The following is a 12,336-nucleotide window of genomic DNA, read 5'->3' as shown; positions in this document are numbered from 1 at the left end:
TTACCTTATTTGATCTTGAATGTTGATTGAAACTTGAGGGTGATTTGAATTTGGGTGCCAAAGTGCCGATTGAATGGTTGAAACTTGAAATAATTGATCTGTTTTCTAGCTTATTTTAGATTTATTTTAATGCTAAAGATCTGAGATTCTGAGTTTTATTTTTTGCTTTTGCTTTTGCTTTTGCTTTTACTTTTACTTTCGCAGGCTTATTCATTTATTCTGCACACTTAAAATTTTATTTTTTTTCTTGAACTATTAGATCAGTGAGTAGAAAAATAGAATAGCAGTAATAACAGTCTGTTATTACCTCTATTCCCTGTTACGCCATTATTTTACGACCGTTACTCTTCGTTTTTGCTATAAATGAATTTCTCATCAACATTTTATCTAATAACGGTTGTGGGTGGTGGTGCTACCGTAATTTTGTGATTGTTATTTTACTATTAAATCGCTATGAATCCTTGTAGTTTACTATTTTGTTTTTTTTTATTCTTTCAATGGCCATTTTGTCTTTCTTATTTTCAACCCAAAAAATACAATGGGACAAGAAACTAATCTCTAGCTCTAATGGCAAAGAGTTAACATGCATGCATGATAACTTGCGCATGAATTCAAGCCTAAATGGGTCATATAAGGGGACTTGCTCAAGATGATGGGAGGATTGAAATCGAAACGCGCATGAATTCAAGCCCAAGTGGGTCATATAAAGGGACTTGCTCAAAATGGTGGAATGATCAAGATCGAGACCTTAAAGGCACATACAAGACTAAAGGTTGCAAGCCAGGGTCTAAGTCGAGATGTAGGACTACGCCCTAAGGTGAGCAACCTAATGCTTGGTATGAGCACCACTCATTGAAAAGTTCTAGAATACCCTAACAATATGGTGCAGGCTATCAGGTAACGAAGGGTCTAAAATAACCTAGAGACAAGCCAGGCACGTAAGTATAGAAAGGTTTAAAGTAACTTAAAAACAGGTTAGGTGCATGGTCTAGAAGGTTTCAAGAAAGGTCGAATGCAGGTGTCAAGGGCTGAAACTTAAGTTCCAAGCTCGCATAGCTCTAGGACATAGGAATGGACTTTTTTGTAACCTAGATTAGTGTAAACTCAAAATAGTGCTTAGGCACTCAAGATTATGGGGATTGGCCACCTAGGCTACTGTAAAACAAAAGTCACGGAAGTACTTTAAGCAAGGCTAACAAGAACAACAGAATGCAAGGCAAGAGTAAGGTTTGATTACTCAATGGTTTTGGTATGAACCAATTTTCCAACATTTCGATCTTATACTCGAACATGTACTCTACTACTTTCGTTGCTCTCAATCCTAAGTTCCTCAGTACTTTACTACAATAGTCCATTTCGTCCGTGCTACTAATGCTTCTTGTATTTCCTCTGAGTTCTCCACAGCACACTCTCCTATAAGAAATTTGGCTATACTTTGGGACTCATGCTGTGGCAATTAGTTGCCACTGATTTTCTCTCATGAGCTTCTCGAGAAGTTTCAACCTCTTGATAATCTCGAATAACACCTGGTCGTTCCTCTTTGGGCTCTTTCTAGTATTGTTCATCATTGCTATTCTTACCTTCGGACAACCTCTTTGCCCACTTAATGGTTGAAAACTTTGAGCACTACCTAACTTGATATAAATTGACACAAAAATAGCAACTCAAAGGCTTTTTCTCTTTGCCCTTATTTGTGACTCTATCAACTTATGAAATTTGGGCTTCTTTGTAGCCATTTCCTTCTTTGAGGAACGATCACTTGTGTTTCCCCCACTCATGCATTTTTTTTTAGGCTTTGAAGACTCTGTGCACTCAACTTGAGTCATTGATTTCGTAGCAACTCTAGCCTAACTTGACTTTTGTATGCCTCTATGCTACAACTTGACCTTTACCCACAGTTTCAGACCATCCATGAAATGTTTAGGCACCTTCACTTTGGGTCCCAAGCCCTCACTAACAACCACGGTAGCTTGCAATGTAGCATGGTCAACCTTGAGCCTGGTTAGCTCCTTTCACAAGGTTGTCAACATGGATTCCAATGCCACATTACACTGGATGAGCTTTCTATTACCTGATTTGAGGATCCCTCAATGTCCACAAGCCTATTTGTTATTTGAAAAATGGCTTCCTTGCATTTCGCTAATGGAATGTCCATTGGCACATATCTTGCCGTAACTTTCCTCCACTTATCTATAGGTGGGCATTCTTCATGGCTCACACACTAGCCCTTTACCTAGTTTTCCCTAACCATGCCATAGCTCAAAACACATAAATTGTTAAACCACGAATGCACAAACTAAAGAATTACCTTTACTCTAGTAGACACTTAAACAATCCAATTTCGATCTCCACAAACCAACACACCAATCTGTCAATATGGCATACCAATATTGCACATACTATCAGGCACTAGTTTGTACACTAGCTCAACACACCCTACATTCTCAGTCAAGCACTAGTCTACACACCTACATAGCATGCCTAACACAACTACAGCCCCATAGCAACAATTTATTGAGTACTTGTTCTGCACTCTAACATGCCCACACCTATTACACCAGGGGCGTTTCACTGACACATGAGTATAGTAACTTTCTAGGATCTATGTACTATATAGCAAACTATCATACCATACAGTCAAATGTTGGTACATATAATAAGATGCCTGTATAACTCAGTATAATATTAGCACATCGCACTAGGATGCCCGCACATAAGGTCCGGACCTATACCAACACCAACTTTGTCTTTCATAATAACTTTAGCTCTTTTTGTCACGAGTAGGGTTCTGTTGCATACTTCGAACCAAGGCTTTGGTTACTATCTCTGTTTTAAACCAAGCTTCAATACCCTTTAGTATAAGGTTCTACCACCTACTCCAAAACCAAACTTTGATACCACTTTTTGTTTGAACCAGGCTTCGATACCTTTTAGTATTAGGTTTTACCACCTACTCTGAAACCAAACTCACATGATTCTAGGACATAGGAATGCATTCCACATCTCATATTAGCCTAAACTCGAAATGATGCATAGGTACTTAGGATTGTAGGGCTTGATCACCCAAACTTCTGTAAAATAAAAGGTACAAAAAATGCTTGAGAAAAAGCTAACAAGAATAACAAAAAGTAAGGTAAGAGCAAGGTTTGATTATTTAATGGCTCTGGTATGTACAGTGAGGGTAGAGACTCTCTATTTATAGTTGAATCCCTTTTACAATTAGTGCTGAGATTATATTTCTAAATTTTAGGGATTACACTGATTTAAATTCTTTGATTCTAAGAGATATGATTCAACCTCAGTTATAAGGGATTTGATATTGCAACACAATATTTGACCTTTTGGAATTATACTAAGCATCTAGCATTTTAAAAGCCCCCATATCCAATCCTTCCATGATTGTATTCAATTGTGCCCACACCTAGGTCTGATCCCGTACCCCCAATTTGATCATCAGTGACTATACCAAGGTCTGACTGTGTGCCTGCATATTGATCACCAACACTCACACCTAGGCCTAGCTTAATTCTGCTGAACCTAAACTCCTTACCTAAGCCTCTAGAGTCTTAATCATTGCCCTTACTACTATTCTAAGTTAGTTCCCTATGACCTGAACCTCCAGTGCACCTCAAGACTCAGTCCCCATATTTGTCAGACTTGATCATGTTAAAATTAGAATTGTTATTTGATTCGAAGAAAACCCCTAGCCCGAGGCTTGGATCAACTTGTAGATCATGACATTTTCTCTGACTCATTCTAGCAATGTTCTCTTTGCTAAGGAAATTATGCACCCACCTTGTACGTTGGTTCCTTCTCTTACTCCATGAACCAATTTTCTAACATTTTGATCCTCTACCCGAACTTGTACTCTACTGACTTTTTCTACTTTCGGTCTTAAGTTTTTCAACACTATGCTACAATGGTCTCTTTCAGCTACACTGCCTACATTTCTTACACTTTCTTTGAGTTGTCTAAACATATTTTTTTGTGAAGAATCTGGTTGCACTTTGGAACTCATACTGTGGTATTTGGTTGCCACCAGTTTCTCTTCATCAACTCCTTGAGAGGTTTCAACCCCTCGACAATTTCGAATAGCACCTGGTTGCTCCTCTTTATGCTATTTTTGGTGTGTTCACCACTACTACTTTTACCTTTAGACAACCTCTCTACTCGTTTAATGGTTGAAAGCTTTCAGCGTTCTCTAACCCAATATAGATCGACACAAAAATAGTAATCAATGGCTTTTCTCTTTGCCTTTACTAGCACCTCTATCAGCCTTATAAAATTTGGGCTTCTTTGTAACCCTTTCCTTCTTTAAGGAATAATCACCTATATCTCCCTTAGTCATGCTTTTTTTCTTAAACTTTGGAGATTTAATGCACTCAACCTAAGTTATTGATTCCATAACAACTTTGGCCTAACTCAACTTTTGTAAATTTTTACATTGTAGATCGACCTTTATCCATGACTTCAAACCATCTATGAAATGCTTAGGCACCTTCACTCTGGGTCTCAAACTTGCACCAATAATCACAGTAGCTTGTAATGCAACATGGTCAACCTTTAGCCTTGTTAGCCTTTCTTGCAAGGTTGTCAACATAGACTCTAATGCCTTATTACACTGCATAAGCTTCTTTATTACCTTTTTCAAGAATCTTTCAATGTCTTCAAGCTAATCTGTTATCTAAAAAATGGTCTCCTTACACTTTGCTAATCGAATGTCCATTAGCACATATCTTGCATTAGCCTTCCTCCATTTATCTATAGGTAGGTACTCTTCATGGCTCTCACACTAGCCCTTTGCCTAGTTTTCCCTAGCCATACCACAGCCTAAAACACATAAATTATTAAACCATGAATGGACAAACCAAAGGATAGCCTCAACTCTAATAGGCACTCAAGCGATCTGGTTCTGGTCCTCGTAAACCAACATATCAATCTGTTAGTATGACACACTAGCACAGCACAAACTATCAGGTACTAGCATACACATTGGTTCAACATGCCCTACACTCTTAATCAAACACTAGTCTACACACTTATACAACACACCTAGGATACCCATAGCACTACAGCAACAATCTATTGAGCTCTTATTCTACACTCTAGCACATTTGTACTGAGCACACCAGGGACATTTAACTAGCACATAAGCATAGTAACCATTTTAAGATACTTGCACCACATAGCAAATTGCCCATACCACATAATCGAATGCCTACACACATAATAGAATGCTTGCATAACTCAACACGATGCCTATACACCATACTAAGATGCCCATAAACAAGTTTTCTGACCTGCACCAATGCCAACTCTGGCTCTTCTTATCACGAGTAAGGTTCTATTGCACACTCTGAACTAAGGCTCTAATTATCACCTCTGTTCTAAACCAAGCTTCGACACCCTTTAGTATTAAGTTTTGTCCCTTACTCCAAAACCAAATTTTGACACCACTTCTGGTCTGAACCAAGCTCCAATACCCTTTAGTATTAGTTTTTACTACCTATTCCAAAATAAAGCTTGTGCGACTCTAGGACACGAGAATAGACTTTTTTGTGTCCCATATTAGCCTAAACTCGAGATGGTGCTCGGGCACTCAAGACTATGGGGCTTGGCCACCTAGACTGTTGCAAAACAAAAGGCATGGGAAATGCTTGAAAAAAGGTTAACAAGAACAATAGAAAGTAAGGTAAGAGTAAAGTTTGATTACTCAATAGTTCTAGTGTGTACAATGAGGATGAGAGACTTTTTATTTTATAACTGAGTCCCCCTTACAATTAGTGTTGATATTACATTCTTAAACACTAGAGATTACACTTATTTAAATCCTTGATTCTAGAAGATATGATATAATCCCTAATTATAGGGGATTTGATATTGCAGCATAATCTTTGAAATTCTGAAATTATGTTGAGCACGGGCTTTCTAAAAGCCTTTAAATCTGATCCTTCCAAGATTGTGTTCAGTTGTGCCCGCACCTTAGCCGTGCTTGCACCTTGGTTAAACTACGTGCTTCTATCTTGTTCATCAGTGGCCACACCTAGGTCTAACTATGCGCTTGCACATTGATCACCATCGTCCGTACCTAAACCTAGCTCAATTCTACCAAACTTGAGCACCTTGCCTGAGCCTCTAAAATCTTAATCATTGCCTGTACCACTGTTTTAGGCTAGTTCCCTTCAACCTGGACCTTTAATGCCCTTCAGGGCCTGGTCCTTTTGGTTGTCAAACTCGATCCCACTAAAACTTAAACTACTACTTGACTCAAAGAGAACCCTTAGGCCTAGACCAGCTTGCAAACTGTGACAAAAGACTATAATAGGCATTATAGTGCCTAGACAAAGAAGACTCTAAAAGGTTTTTGCTGTGAGTAGAGTAACACCCAAGCAAAAAATGATCTGAAAGCTGCTAGACACAGGCATTTAGAGGAAGTGCCAGCACCCTTCCAGACTCGAGGCTCATTAGGGAACCTAGAACTAATAGAGTTTTAAAAATGGCCTAACCAACTTAGCTTGAATCTATGGGCCTTGAAATGGGTTAGAAGGCCTATAATGATCATATACTTAGACTTTTATTTAAAGTGGCTCAAGTATAAATAGGAGAGCCCTTCCCTCATTTAGAATAGAGGAAACATTAAAGACTTAGATATTGAGAGCTATTATAGAAAACACATAGAAACATTGTGTTACAAGAGCAATTGTGCATATTTATAAATAAATAATGTACTTTTGCCTTAACTCTTTCCTTCTTATTCTCTTTAAACATTTAGGGGGTTAATTAAGTTTCAACATAGTCTTAAAAAGACTTAGGCATACCAAACATAACTCCTATCTAAAGTCATACATTGCTAAGTTTAAGTTCTCGACCTGTGACACATGCATCATTGCATGCAACTTATAAATGCTTGGAAACCATCTCTGGTTCATAATAATTTTAATCAAGTTAAAACAAATTGAAAAAAAAAAAGAAAAACTAAAACCAATGAAATGAGTAACAATGTAGAAAAACAATTTAAAAGAAAGATTTTTTTTTTTTTTGGAGATTCGAAAGCAAGCAGTAAAATCTTGCAAGCAGAGAGTGTTACAGTCAATTTGGGAAGATAAAGAGAATGATCAAATAGAGCTGGCAATCAAACCAATAAGGAAACATTCAGTTCATCATCTCATTCTCAAACCACCTTTAAAAACCCAAAACCAAAACCATTGACGGGGTTAAACCAGACAACAATTACTAAACTAAAAAAAACCTAAACCAAAGGAAACAAGGCAACCAAAGCAGAGCTAAGAACTGCCCTGTTGGAACGGCTTGATGGTATTGGGCATAAAACCCTAGCAACAGATAAGAATGTATAGCTAGAAAATCTGTTGGACTTAAGACTTAGGCCCAAAATCATACTTTGACCTTTTCAAACTAATTGAATGATTGTAATACCCTTAGCTTTGAAAATTATTCTCTTCACCCTGCTAGAGTTTTCGCCGCCAAGCTCGTTCAGAACCACTGTTAAACCTAGTATTACTAGTACTACTCTCTCTTAATCTTCGCTTTATTTCTGTCTTCGCTAATGGTTAGTCAATATGCCAAACGCTTCTTACGCAGTCTTTGTAAGTATTTTGCATCAGCATTTTTTTTTTTATCCATCTCTATCAATTATTAAAAACTTAAAATTTTCTTCCTTTGTCATTTTTTAATGTAATTTTTGTCACCCCATATCGAAGTATAACACGAATAAAATTTTAAAATAATAAAAAAAAATTTTATAATCATTTAACAAGAAATTGTGATGTTTTCAATTTTACATTAAAAAAATATAAAAATATAAAATGATCTATTAGAAAAATTTAAATTTACAATTATGAGGTACGATAAATCATAAGAAATGGAGTCAAAACAAATAACACCTCAATCTCCACAATTTCTGACTGGGTTTCTGATTAAATGCCAAACTATTAGTAAAGATCTCTACTTTTTGTGTAGTTTTGATGGCAACAGAGTGGAAACCTTCAATCTTTTTTGTTTTTCATTTTCTAATTTTGGGTTTCTTTGTGTTTTTTTCGCTGGGGTGCAGACTATAACAACATTTTGATTAAAAGACAAAAACTCTATGCTAGGTTTGTGTACGGTATTCTTAACCGTTGCCAGGCACAATGGTCAAAAGCAGACGGAAGAAAAGAACTAAATAAAAAGAAAGATGCAAAAGATGTGACTCAAGTTCCCTCAAAGCCTGAAATTGATAAGAAGGCTGGTTATGATACCAGCTTATCCAAATATACTTCTGGTGGTGAAGATTATGTGGGTGCTACCAAGTGGAAATTCGAGCTTGCTTGGCTCACAAAGGTTCTTGACCCAGCTCTGCAATTGTGTAGGCGGGGTCTACCAATAGGTCTGTTTTAGGTCAATTCTTGTCTCGAAATCTTGTTTGCCAAATTGATTACCGTGTTATGTGGTTTGAAACTCGAGATCAATAATATAAACATTTATAAGCTAGTTATGAAGTTTCAATGCATTTTGAGTAGCGACTAGTCACTCTAGTTTTTTTCTTTTGCCAATTCTGGCTTTGTGGTTAAAAGGGTCGATTCAATTTAAACTGAAAATTGCAGGAAATGAATTAGGGGATAAACCCCCGCCCAGCACTCGATCAATCTCAGAAATCATATCAATCATTCATCGGAGTAAGATTGGAATAGAAGATTGGAGCTTGACAGATCTTACCATAGGCCTATATCTTATTTACCTTCGTCAGGCGTCTTTGAATCCATTTGAGGATGTTAAGGGTGTGAAGATCACATCAGATTCAATTGTAATTGCTGAACCCTTGTATTAAGTGCCTCTGCAAAGAGTTTTTAGATTTTTAGACTGGTATGACTAAGAGCCTAATGAAGATGGTTTTGTGATGTAGGTCAAAGATCTGATATACCATATGGAATTAGCGACTGGGTGCTATAAGGATAATGCTTCCGTCCTTGCGAGGACCAGCATGCTTAGAGAAAGCAATGTTTTGAAATTTGTAAAGAACTCCAGTGTGATGAGGCCTGGATATTATATAGGAGTTGATCCTAGAAAGAAACTTGTAATAGTTGGAATCCGCGGAACTCATACTGTCTATGACCTTATTACTGATATTGTTTTGTCAAGTGATGGAGAGGTCACATTTGAAGGCTATTCAACTCACTTCGGGACAGCTGAAGCTGCTCGTTGGTTTCTTCACCATGAAATAGGAACGATAAGAAAGTGCATGGAGAAATATGAGGTGGTTAAATTTTATTGTGTCTGGTTTCGTCTATTTCAATTCTAATTTAGGCTTCTCTTAACACCCCCCCCCCCCTTAGATTCACATCCTTTCCTTTTCCTTTATTGCATACTTGCTAATTTTAAACCCAAATTGCTATTTTAGTAGTCGTAGTGAGCCTAATTCATTACAGGGGTTTAGGTTAAGGCTGGTGGGACATTCTCTTGGAGCTGCAACAGCTTCTTTACTGGCAATAATGCTTCGTAAAAAGTCAAAAATGGAGCTGGGTTTTAGCCCCGACATTGTCTCTGCTGTTGGATATGCAACTTCTCCTTGTGTTTCCAAAGACCTTGCTGAAAGTTGCTCTGATTTCGTTACAACCATTGTAATGCAGGTAAGCCAGATTCATCCACTTGTAAATCGTACAAGCTTATTTTATTGGAATATTTCCTTCAATTAAATTGGGTTTCTCTGTTTAGTAATTTTCGTTGTATATCTTTTGACTTCTTTTTATTTTCTTTTTCCTTGCATATAGGATGACATTGTACCTAGACTAAGTGCAGCATCTATAGCAAGGCTGAGGAATGAAATTCTTCAAACAGACTGGTAGGCATGCCAACATTATCTAATTAACATATAAACTTTCCTTCTGAAGTTCCTTTTATGGGATTTGAAACAAAAGAAGCATGTGAAATAAGTTGCTTACTTGGAGGTCAAAAGCATTTTGAGTAGTGGAAATGCTACAAACCCAATTTAGTATTGATGTAAAGGGAAAATTTTCACAATAAAAGTGCTACTTTTACATATTGGCTTGAATAAGTGTACTTAACTACAACTGGATAAGTGCACCCAATACCCCATAACCCACCCCCTACCCCTTGGGTATAAGACTATAAATTCTTTGGGAAATTCCCCGACCTTACTGGTAAAAGTATAAATGGTTTGGGAATACCTATGGGGTAGGGGTAGGTTATGCAGTATTGCGGTGCACTTATCCTGTTTGTTCTTTGAAGTTTTTCTCCAGTTGTTCAAGAAATCGTTGATTTCTTGTGTGCATGAATGTATCACTGTAGCAAGGGGAAATGGCTACAATCACCTGCATCAGGCAACTGGTCTTTTCCTTATATATTATAACTTTTATTACATATCTTGTAATGAGGTGGCTATTCATTGTCACATAAAGGTATTCTGGTTTTTCAAGCTGGGATTTACATGCACATTGAAATTTAGTGACAATAAGAATTTAATTGCATTCCCTTGTCTTAATAGGATGAGCGTAGTGGAGAAGGCAGACTGGAAAAGTATAGTAGATTTGGTCACAAATGCCAAACTGGTTGTTTCTTCTGTACAAGATGTTGCTAGGAAACTTGCTGATTATGCAAAGTTCAAAAGCAAAAGAGAATCTTCTGGTAGGTGTAGCACCTGTAATCCAGTTGTTGTAGCACCAAATTGGATATCTCATTACTTGGAAATCTTCCTTCTATCTGATTATTTTTTCTAACCTGCTATGTATGTCTCTGATATCTTCATTGTAATTGACTTGTATTCTTTTCCCGTATTTCCTTTATACTTATTAGCTTCTCGTAAGGTATGCATTCACCTTGGAGAAGGTATGCATAAGAACAAGCTCTAATGGGTTTTCTTAAGAGAAGGTTTTTGGTGTTGGGTCATGTACATTAATGAAGCTGAACTCCTGCTTTTAGAATATGCATTAAACAGTATCTTATTGCATACGATGTAGCTTTTATACCAAAGAGTATTTGGATTGTGTTTGGATCCTATTTGCATCATTTAGTATACCTTCCATTTTCACCTGTCCTTGCTACTAATTTCAGATGTTCACGTCTTTCTTTAACAAATGCTGTTTCAATCTATTTGAACAGACGGTCCCTTTAGAAAGGAATCGACGTCAGTCCCTTCGGCCTCTAAATCAGAAACAAAAAATGTTGCAGTACTTCAGAAAGAGGAAGGTGCCTATACAATGTCAGAGGAGTTATTTATTCCCGGGACTGTTTACTATTTGAAGAGGAATGTAGAAAATCATGCTGGAAGCAGCGATGACAGGCACAGGGAATGTTTCAGTCTTTGGAGGAGACATCCAGGTGAACATTTCCAGAAGATAGTGCTCTCAAGCAACTTAATATCAAACCACAGATGCGTTAGCCACTATTATGCTTTACGAGATGTACTAAAAGGTTTGCCGATGTCCCATGATGAAGGCATTTTCAGGTAGGAACAGGCTAAAAGCTCGAACATCACATCTTATACACTGTAAATTATCAAATAATTATATATTCAGATCGGTATGATCATATTGAGGCAGTTTTTAAGCATTTTTTGCAGAAGAAGGTATAGTCCAGAAGAAATTAAACAGTTTCTAATGTGTTTACATTCCTAGATTTCTTACAACTGAAATCATTAATCGTTGTCTAGTTGATCTTGAATAAGGAAGTTGCAAACTTGCAATGTCTGCTTGAAAGCCAGTTTATAATATCAAGCCAACTTCATTTTGTATGCTGTGAAAGGCATTGAGTCTACTGACAAACCCATCTTACATTGCCAATATTTGTTCTTGGGAACTGCCTCCTAAGGTCTAACCCGTACTCTGTAGTCTATCGCCTGCTTTAGCATAAAGCCCTCCCCTTTTCAACTGCAATCAAGTGCAGAAATTCTTCCAGAAATATCCTAGTGAATTGTGCTTTTATAGCCTACAAAAATTCTTGTAAGGAAGTAAGCAATCGAATATAAATGAATTTTGTTATATTTATAATTTGTTTATATCATTTAATTAACAAATCTTAAAATACTGTTTATGATTATTTCATTTAATTAATGAATACTTAAATATTGTTTGTGATCGTTTCATTTAATTAATTAATCTTGAACATAAACAAATCATTTTGTTTGGTTATATTTTAGAACATAAATAAATTGAATATAAACGAATTTTATTATATTCATAATTTGTTTATTTAATTAATTATATTATGAATTTTAAAATATTATTTGTAATTATTTATTAAATTTAAAAAACAAACAAAAATCAAATTTGTTGATGAAATATTTATCAAACTTTCCATTGATTAACACTCTAAATTCAAGTTCAG

At 36.6% G+C, this 12,336-nt stretch overlaps 1 protein-coding gene and 1 non-coding gene across 3 annotated transcripts in view; one reads left to right on the top strand and one right to left on the bottom strand.

The window, feature by feature from the left end:
* Window positions 1-11,712, top strand: part of LOC111283986 (uncharacterized) — a 49,027-nt gene extending 37,315 nt beyond the window's left edge. Inside the window, exons 1-8 of one of the 2 annotated variants that reach the window (XM_022872694.2) lie at window positions 7,244-7,604; window positions 8,069-8,383; window positions 8,601-8,800; window positions 8,900-9,250; window positions 9,423-9,623; window positions 9,765-9,835; window positions 10,499-10,638; window positions 11,113-11,712. In XM_022872694.2, coding sequence (XP_022728429.1) covers window positions 7,565-7,604; window positions 8,069-8,383; window positions 8,601-8,800; window positions 8,900-9,250; window positions 9,423-9,623; window positions 9,765-9,835; window positions 10,499-10,638; window positions 11,113-11,462 — 1,668 coding nt within the window. In that variant the 5' untranslated portion in view covers window positions 7,244-7,564 and the 3' untranslated portion in view covers window positions 11,463-11,712. Of the gene's footprint in view, window positions 1-7,243; window positions 7,605-8,068; window positions 8,384-8,600; window positions 8,801-8,899; window positions 9,251-9,422; window positions 9,624-9,764; window positions 9,836-10,498; window positions 10,639-11,112 lie in introns of those variants that run through there. The other variant, XM_089758669.1, reaches the window with a different exon arrangement.
* On the bottom strand, window positions 7,110-7,171 carry LOC149519792 (small nucleolar RNA Z102/R77). The gene has a single exon (XR_016341236.1). It is a non-coding gene; the product is annotated as a small nucleolar RNA Z102/R77 (small nucleolar RNA).
* Window positions 11,713-12,336: the final 624 nt, after the last annotated feature.

This window comes from Durio zibethinus, chromosome 3 (assembly GCF_047325235.1).
Source record: "Durio zibethinus cultivar Kanyao isolate XHJ-2024 chromosome 3, ASM4732523v1, whole genome shotgun sequence".
NCBI classification, from domain to species: Eukaryota; Viridiplantae; Streptophyta; class Magnoliopsida; order Malvales; family Malvaceae; genus Durio; species Durio zibethinus.
This window is presented reverse-complemented; position numbering and strand designations above follow the sequence as displayed.